The sequence below is a fragment of the Ascidia mentula genome, chromosome 2 (genome assembly GCF_947561715.1).
Source record: "Ascidia mentula chromosome 2, kaAscMent1.1, whole genome shotgun sequence".
NCBI classification, from domain to species: Eukaryota; Metazoa; Chordata; class Ascidiacea; order Phlebobranchia; family Ascidiidae; genus Ascidia; species Ascidia mentula.
Window position 1 is genome coordinate 18,216,130 of NC_138567.1, and position 9,123 is coordinate 18,225,252.

At 35.3% G+C, this 9,123-nt stretch overlaps 1 protein-coding gene across 1 annotated transcript; it reads left to right on the forward strand.

Moving 5' to 3' along the window:
• LOC145888734 (uncharacterized) lies at positions 1-8,221 on the forward strand. The gene is made up of 24 exons (XM_082979559.1): positions 1-173; positions 267-406; positions 491-609; positions 786-916; positions 1,040-1,201; positions 1,256-1,370; positions 1,428-1,581; positions 1,646-1,948; positions 2,021-2,078; positions 2,133-2,276; positions 2,348-2,445; positions 2,533-2,679; positions 2,734-2,812; positions 4,217-4,327; positions 4,412-4,555; positions 4,628-4,776; positions 5,786-5,849; positions 5,907-6,044; positions 6,099-6,296; positions 6,358-6,495; positions 6,731-6,925; positions 6,987-7,086; positions 7,149-7,236; positions 7,293-8,221. The coding sequence occupies exons 1-24, from the start codon at positions 74-76 to the stop codon at positions 7,452-7,454; spliced, it is 3,237 nt and encodes a 1,078-aa protein (XP_082835685.1). The 5' UTR covers positions 1-73; the 3' UTR covers positions 7,455-8,221.
• The last annotated feature ends 902 nt before the right edge of the window (positions 8,222-9,123 follow it).

A 9,123-nucleotide genomic window follows, 5' to 3' on the forward strand; every position in this document is an offset into this window, starting at 1 on the left:
GTCACAGATTTCACTGATTACTGAATGCAGTGAAACGTTGTATTTTGTTGTTGCTTAAGATCAGAAGAAGAAAATGCGTTTGGATAAAATTATTATTTTTTTTCAAATCTTATTTTGTTTTTGCTCGGCGAATTCTGCTGGACAACGAAATAAACGGGAAACTTCGCAGAAACGTAAGTAACTTTCAAAACATTAGTTAACTATACGCATCCTGCAAAATGTTTATATAACGATAAGTGACAAAAGTTCTCTTGCATAATTTGCAGCCCAAGGCATGCGAGGGAGTTGCGGAGGACAACACTTCGGAATGTCTGGTTATATCGCAAGTCCTAATTTCCCATCTTTGTATCCTTCCCGTTCAAACTGCACCTGGAACATCAGAGTTCCGACTCGTTACGTTGTAAAAGTAAGTTGCGCAACCTAATCTCAATTTTAATCACCGCTTGCTCGTTGACATAACACGGCACAATAATTCTCCTTATTTTCATAGACTACATTTAGGTATGTCAATATGGAGGATGCTCCGATTCAAAAGCTCGGAGATTGCGGGGCAGATTCCATTGCTATCACTGACAAAGCGAACCCCAATAAACTTGTTGGGGGGCAAAAGTAATCAGTCTATATAAAAAATGATCTATTTTGTGCATAGTTTATTTGTGTTTGCTTAAGGAAGTGTAATTATACAACAACAATTTCTGTGAGATTAAACGGCACAAAAACTTTGTATCAAAAAATATTGCACTTTTTAGGCCGCAAAAACTGAATTTTACAAATTTATTTTGTAGATTCTGTGGCTATGATACTATGTTTAACCCAGTTTTTTCTGAAACTAATCACATCATTGTGAAATTTATTTCTGATGCAACTGTTGAATACGATGGTTTTGTCCTGCATTGGATGGCAATTAAACCGCCAGGTAAATGCTGCCGTAAAAACCCTGTTCAAATATAACTGTGGTTGCAAATAATTAAAGTGAAGTTAAAACAAATACAAGCAATTCTTCATTGAAAAGTTCTCAAATGCAAATCTATGAATTCAGTAAACACATTTAACTGCAATTTTGAACATACCAATGGAATGTGCAATGGTTGGGAGCAGGATAAAAAAGATGATTTTGACTGGAGTTTTAGGAAGGGCCCAACACCATCTGGAAAAAGAGTCAACACAGGACCAAAAGTTGACCACACCCTTGGAAATAATTGTAAGATTTTTTTGAATTGTTCTGATGGTAGGTCTGAAGTTAGTATAATTTTAGTGGGAACATATGCATATGTCGAAGCTTCTGGGAAAAAATCAAACCAACAGGCAATACTGACAACGGCAAAATCCAAACATTTGAATATTTTACAGAAATATTGCTTGCGCTTCTGGTAAGAGAATGCCTATTTAATTGTAAGAGGTGCAATTAAAGAACATAACATTTCCAGGTACAACATGCATGGGGATGGCATGGGTTCACTCTTAGCTTATATAATTCAAAGAAATGAAAGTGCAAGATTGATATTTAGTATGCATGGTGATCAAGGTAGTCCATGGCATTTATCAGCAATTCCAATTTATGGACAGGGTAAAACCATCCAGGTACAAAACAAATTTTAATATTAGCTTACATAAAAAATTGAACATGAGGTTCCTTCTTTTGTAGATTCGATTTGTTGGTGTGCGAGGCAACAACTTTAAAAGTGACATGGCAATTGATGATATTGTGTTAAGCAAGAAGCGTTGCCCGCAACCATTAACTACATCTTCAGTCATTACCACTACCATGACAACAATAAAAACAGTGAAACCAACTACAAAGAGCTTTTCCACCACTACACCAGTAATGTTAACCACAGCGTCCTATTTTTTTGGTTTCACAACGAGAGCGGCTTGCCCAGCTGATGAATATCAATGTAGAACTTCCAACAACTGCATTTCTTTAGCATGGTTTTGTGATGGGACGCAGGTAAAAAATGTTTAAAGAAAACTCATCAGGATAAATAAGTGACATACGCATAATTTATTTGGTTGTGTTTAGGATTGCCAGGAAAATGAAGATGAAGAAAATTGTAATGGCGGAACTACATCAACCACAAGTAAATTGGTGTAATAATATATAGAAAATTAAAAAAAACTGGTATTTTCTTAAGTTTGCCAACCGTGGTCAAACTGGTCTGAATGCTCAAAGTCATGTGGCACTGGAGCAAGAAGCAAGAAACAAGTATGTTTGGCTGGATTGGAATCTGAAACAGCTTCAGTGAATGAAGAAACTTGTAATACATACCCTTGTCCAGGTGCATTCATTTAATAAAAGTCAATAACTGCCTTTTTGTGTAGCAACTGACTGACAAGTTTTTTTTTGTAGCATGGAGTACTTGGGGTAAATGGCCAAACTGTGATGCTTCATGCAATGGTGGACATAAGATAAGATGGAGAACTTGCTTAAATGTCATAAATGGATCGGTAATTTTACTATTGTTTATTGCACAAATTTGTCGTTTTATTTTTATTCATATTTTTTATTGAAATCGTTCAACATATTCATGTTAGGAAAGCTGTAAAGGGCCAAGCACACAGTTAGTGAACTGTAATGGACAAAACTGTCCTAAGTGGGGTGATTGGTCAGCATTTTCAACATGCACAGTAACATGTGGACCAGGAAATGTTACTAGGACACGTGTGTGTCTGAATGGAGAGGTAGAATTAAGTCGGTGAATAAACCTAGGTGTTTAACCCAGCTATGTTACATAGACAGGAAAGAAGGGTTGCAGAGGGCCAATGTTCGAACGGAAAACTTGCAATGAAGCCATCACAAATCACTCCATTTGTGGTAATTTTTTTTTACTTTGTATGATTATATATTTATAAAGGAGAAACATGAATACAAGTTTTATTACTACTGTTTGATTATCTACTCTAAAAGTTCCATATTCATCTAATGTTGGGTTTAAAATGTACTGTGTGATGTGCATAGTAGGTTTTATCTTATGCATAAATGGCATGAAAGTATTAGTTTAAGTGAAATTCCACACAACTTACTGACCGAAGTTCCAAAGCACAACCTACAAGAGAACTACAACTAAAACCGAAGGCATTTTCCATCATAACCTTTGTCCAGTTTTTTATGCTGGATTGTTACAACTGTTTGTTTTTCAAAAATATTGCATCATCTTAAAAAAAATTAAAATAAAGCAGAAATTAGTGCCGGCAAATGCACAAAACATTTTCACATAATTTGTTTGTTAAAGAATAAAAACATGTTTAATTACCAAATATAATAAGTTGTAGAATAAAAAAATATTCCATGCTAAATCATCCAAAAAACTGTCAATTATATTTGCTGACAATGACACCATATATTTGTCTGCGAAGAGCTTTGACTACTTGTTAATTGTCAGAGTCTTCTGTGCAATTAAAAAACCAGGTTGTCATCTTGATATGCCCAAGGCTATGCAGACAGCAGAGCTCTGTGAGAATTTTATTTTAAGTTGGTCAGATGTTATGCAGGCAGGAAAGAATTTTAAAATGCTTTTATTTGTTGTGTGTGCTTTTGTACTGTTGATGGGAAACAATGCAGGTAATTTTTCAGGCATAGTTAATATTGCTCAAGAATTTTATGAAGTTGTTTCTTTAGAGAAAATGCAGTGCTACGAAGGAATGACAACAGTTTTCAATGAAGTTACAATTGCCAATGACCTAAAAATTAGGACCTGTACACAGGTTCAGAAACAAGGTTTTTCAAATCACTTTAATAATTCTATGAGCTGCGGTCTTATTTCTTATAATGTGTTGTTTATGGGAAGACAAAGTAAGTCACACTCAGCAATAGTTTCATGAAGCTCACTTAAATTAATTTGTGCAAATTTATTTTCAAGTGTTGGTGAAACAAGGTACATGTGTACCAACCATTCAATGTGAAAATTTTAACTGTGCTGAAATGAAGACAGCTTTAAAGTTATATGATGTTGTTTCCTGCCAAGCACAATGCTGTGATGAGCCACTGTGCAATTACCCAAATTCCCTCAATTTGAATGAGGAATTACCCAGTCAGTTATTGCAATGTGTAATAAGCAATTAAAAAACAATTTTGTTATTCTTTGACTGTTTACTCTGGCAACTTGCTGATCTACATTTGTTCAATAAACTGAAAAAAATCATTTTTGCGTGTTTTTTATCATGAAAAAACTGGGTTTGTTTTTTTAATATGTTTATTTGATAAAGTCCACTTGTTTAGATTCATGTGCTATCAACCCATGTCTCAATGGTGGCTCCTGCCAACCAACCGGAAATGCAAAGTATGTTTGTTATTGTTCAACTGGATTTGCAGGAAAGCATTGTGAAAAAGGTAAAATGGTTGACGAGAAAGAGAAAAGTTAAACTAAATAAGAGATAAAAATGAATTGTTTTAAAACTACCTTTTTTCATACAGCGGAAACAATTCAATGTTTTACGGGATTTTCATCTCGCTTAACACCAGAACCAACCAGCTTAAACCTAGTTCGAGCAACATGCCCAGACAGTCAAAGTATTTGTCAAATAACTTCTGTGCAAGCCATAATTCTGGGTCAAACAGGTACAAATATTTTACTAAAACTAACAACCAAACAGAAGTAGTTAAATTTAATGTTGTGTTTTTTGAGGGTAGTCTACATGGATATTTTACAATGTTCTTCACAATCAGCATGCAATGAACGAACATGTGCAACTGTAAAAAACACCATTTCAAATGGAAATGTTACAAAGTGTAATGTCAAGTGTTGTGAAGAAAACCTCTGCAATGTTCTGGAAGTTAAGGTTGGAATTATATCTTCGTGTAGAAAGTGATATATATTTTTCATATTTTTGATTCAAAAAAGTTTTTTTTGTTTCCTACAAAAAACACTATTGTGCAATTTGTTCCAAAAAAAAAACGAATTGCATTTTGTAACTAATATTTTTACCAGGAATCTATTTGTGTCTTGAACAGGACATTGATTTTTTATTGCATGTTGAACATTAAGAGAAAAATTATCACGTACACCAATAATGAAAAGCTCTCTTGGCACGCAGAATAATGAAAAAAAGCCTTAGTGAAAATGTTGTATCCAATATAACTGAATGTGACTATATATTATACCGGTATTAATTACAGTTTTCATCTTTGCATGCACTGTTCTGCTTTGGCCCAGATTTAATGAAAAATGTCACATGTTTTGTAACAATGCCACATGTTTTGTAACAATGTCACATGTTTTGTAACAATGCCACATGTTTTGTAGCGATGCAACGTGTTTTGTAATAATGCCATGTGTTCGGTAATATTGACCAGTTTAACCACAATGCGGTTTTAAGCTGAACTTAAAAGAAAGTGCTGGTTTTCCATTGATTTTGAAAAAAAAATTAGTTGATAAAACAGACAAAACTTATTTGGCAAAATTATGGGGCATCCTTATCCCTTGGACACCCCTGGATACGCTATTGCTTTAAGAATGTGTTTGACTCCAAATACAAATTTCTCTTAAAATAACTATTTCGCTTTAGAATTAAACAACCGAATTTCTTTTGCTACCATGGTCTGCGTCATAAAATTTACATCTAATTGTAAACAAGAAAATCGTTGGGTCTTCTTTTTTAAAGTGTAGTTCATAAAAGAAGTATTGTTGTACAGCTGTAATTCAATTTATGGACTTTAGCATTCGTCAGTTTGTCACCGTGTCAAACACTTAGAATGGTGAAAAAGCCAAAATCGACGCCCTGGTATTCAATACAAAAAACATGATATTTCCTTCTCTATATGTTATGATTTTACTCTTGTCTTGTTTAGAATATAACTGAGCCCATAACGGCTACAAGTATGACAACTGAACCTACTACACCTGCACCCATGGGTAACGTTTTTCCTGCAACTACTTTTTAAATAAATAATTGTTACTTATACTTTGTAGTGTGTGCCCGTCGAAATCTTCCACTTGCCAGAAGAAGATCTCGAACATGCAAACCATATTGTTTGAGTGATAGCCAGTGTTCATCTCCACTGAAATGTTTATGTGATGGACCATGTGGAAAAACCTGTTCACATCCAGGTATTTGAGAATTAAATTAGCTCTGTGCATAAAACAACCACACTTTGACTTTAGAGATACAGTGTCCTAACGTCATATCAGCTTTGTCTTTGGGATTACAAGTAAAATGCAGCAGGGGTTTAAAAGTTGGATCAAAGTGTGTTTTTTTATGTGCTTCCAATATGAAGTTGAAAGGTTTACCAAATCTTAATTGCCAAAGCACTGCCCAGTGGGATAAACCAGACATTCCAACTTGTACAAAACAAACAATTCGTAAGTCCAATTAATCCAATCCCACTAAAAGTTTTCCAAAATGCTCACTATATTTCCTCAGAATGTCCTAAGCGAAACTTGCCACTGGCCAGGAGGAGGGATCGAAATTGTGCTGACTCATGTACAAATGATGAGCAGTGTAACAATGGAAAATCTTGCAACTGTGACGGATCATGTGGCAAAACATGTTCCTTCTCAAGTATGACTTCAAATATTGAAAAATTGAGATATTAACCGTAGACTGCAGATGTTGGCCTAGCGATCACTGTACCTTTCCTAATGTTAATATGCACATAAAGCGCTACCTTTTAACAGCCAGGCTGATTCTGTTGTTACAAGTTAGTGTTTTGTGTGAATATTACCTTCTCAAGTATGTTTACATGATTATTTTAAACAACATATATCAGATAACCAAAACATAAAACCAAATCTAGATATAACTTGTCCCATGTTACAAATGAGAACTTCAAACATTGAAATGAAATGCACAAATAACAACAACGTTGGATCAAAATGTTCATTTAAATGTCGCCGAACATACAAACTAGTGGGTTTTCCCAATTTTAATTGCCAGAGTGATGCAAAATGGGACAAAACAACCCAACCTTCTTGTCTCAAAAATAACAACAGTAAGTTCTGTAAATTTATATGTCTCCAGACCCTACTGGAATTATTTCTGTTTGCTTTTAGACAAGATGACTTGCAGGAAAAACAGGGAGGCTCATGACAAATGTTGTGGAAGGCAATCTTACAATTCAAAACTAATATTGTGTTGTAATGGACAAAGAAGGTATGACGTGATGGAAAGTTTCAAGTTAGAAATGTTGGTTGCACACATAGCACTTTTTTTAGCAAAATGCAAAATGGAAAAAATGCCTGCTGTTCTGCCAGACCTTACAACACACAGATTCGGGGATGTTGCTCCAAAGCTTTGTTTAATGTGGGTTAAATTTTATCACTTTGTTGTCACAAAACCTAAGATGTATTCATATTTAGCTGAAAACGCACGAGTGCTGCGGTGGAAACTTGATTTCTAAGAATAGTGCCGAGAAGTGTTGCAATGGTAAGTTGTATCAGACATCAGCATACCGTTGCGACCCTAAATTTGGTGGGAGGCTGATTCCCATCGCAACTGATCAAGAAGAAGAAGAAGAATGATTATTACCCGCCATGTTTTTACCGTTAATGTATTTATTTCAAGCAAAAAAGTCAGTGGGTTTCCTTGTCTTGTGAAATAATAATGATTTCAGAGTTGCCCAGTTGCACATATAGAAAAAAATGTAAAACAGATATCTAATGAGCCCCTGCTGGAAATCAACTTATTTTGAAGTAGGCTATAGAAACTAACGTAAAGGTAAAATTGACGCAAATGCAAAGACATGTGTCACTGCTGGCTTTATGACGTGCTTTGATCAACATTGTGACAAAACAGGTTTTCTCCCAACCTCGGGTTCACGCCGTCTACACGCAGGACACCGTGGCAACTTAAAAAAAACAGCCAAAATTATTCATTGTATTGTAACAACTATTTACGCTGTAGAGAAGATCACGCCAAACTTGAATTGACAGAAATCAACCAATCTGCACCGTGCGAATTCTTGCTATTAGCGCATTTCGTTCAATGCAAAATAATTATTAATTTTTGTTTTCTGTACTCCGCAAAAACCGGCCCCTCCGTCACCATCCAATCTGTGCCACTCATCCTGCACAAAGTTTTCATTGTTTGTGGATAATGACAAAAATACATTGAATTAAAATACCGCAGAGATTTGTTATTGCAACAAGGTTTGCTGAAACCATCCTACAATTTGTAGGTAGAAAAGTTATTTGCAAGATTGTTCAATTTCGCTGTTATGTAGTAATTATTTGTCTTATCATCAGTCTGGTAGCTGCTTTCAGCCGTTTTATTTCTAGCGGAGTGACGATTAGTAAGTTTGTGACCAGGATGCAAAACAAAATAAAGTCATCAGAGAATTTGATTGTTCAATTTGCAAGTTTTTGCGACACCTTCTTCATATTCATGGTTACGCACGATTCCGCACTTGGTACCCCCTCCTGCCGCCAACGGAGCTAGAGTGCGTGAAAGTGTATACCGTATTTTACGGACCATAAGGCGCACTGTCAATAAATTGCTTTGATTAGTTTTTTGTTCATACATAAGGCGCACCGGACTATAAGGCGCAACGTATTTTAAGGAGTATGGGTTACCGTATAAAGCTCATTAAACAAAAACTTGTTACGTAATAAATGTAAGCAAGTCACAATAGTATGAATATCACAGTTGCTAGTTGCTTTTACCGTAGTTTATTGCGTAAGACGGTGGTTTATTTATAATAGTATCGGTACTGGTTTTGAGTGTAGGCAATAAAGCACTACTTGATCCATACATTAGGCGCACCGGCTTATAAGGCGCACGATCAATTTATGAGAAAAAAAAAGGATTTAAGTTGCGCCTTATGGTCCGTAAAATACGGTATGTGTTTCGAGGTCCGCAAGCTAAAGTACTACGGTACTTTGATTGATCTAAAAATGGGTACGATTGTACAGAAGGGACGGTTTTATATGTTGGTTACAGCTATAATTGAATCCATTTATCATCAACGTTATTACGTCACAAACAAATGTTTGTTATAATTTAGAACAGGGGTTACCAACCGGGGGTACGAGATTGAACATCAAGTGGTAGGAAGATCCTTGGGCCACAGAGCACCTTTTTAAACAGATTTAAAAAAAAAAAACATTTGTCTACAAATAATTGTTGTTATTTATTGAGAAGCCTCATTGTCTCATATAACAATGCGTTTTTTTTTACTTGCTGCCAAATAAA

Bases quoted from the DNA above. Each gene is read 5' to 3' on its own strand.
- LOC145888734 (XM_082979559.1), top strand. From the start codon at position 74: ATGCGTTTGGATAAAATTATTATTTTTTTTCAAATCTTATTTTGTTTT. The intron at 407-490 runs GTAAGTTGCGCA...TTATTTTCATAG, and splicing joins CGACTCGTTACGTTGTAAAA to ACTACATTTAGGTATGTCAA. The intron at 5,850-5,906 runs GTAACGTTTTTC...TATACTTTGTAG, and splicing joins TACTACACCTGCACCCATGG to TGTGTGCCCGTCGAAATCTT.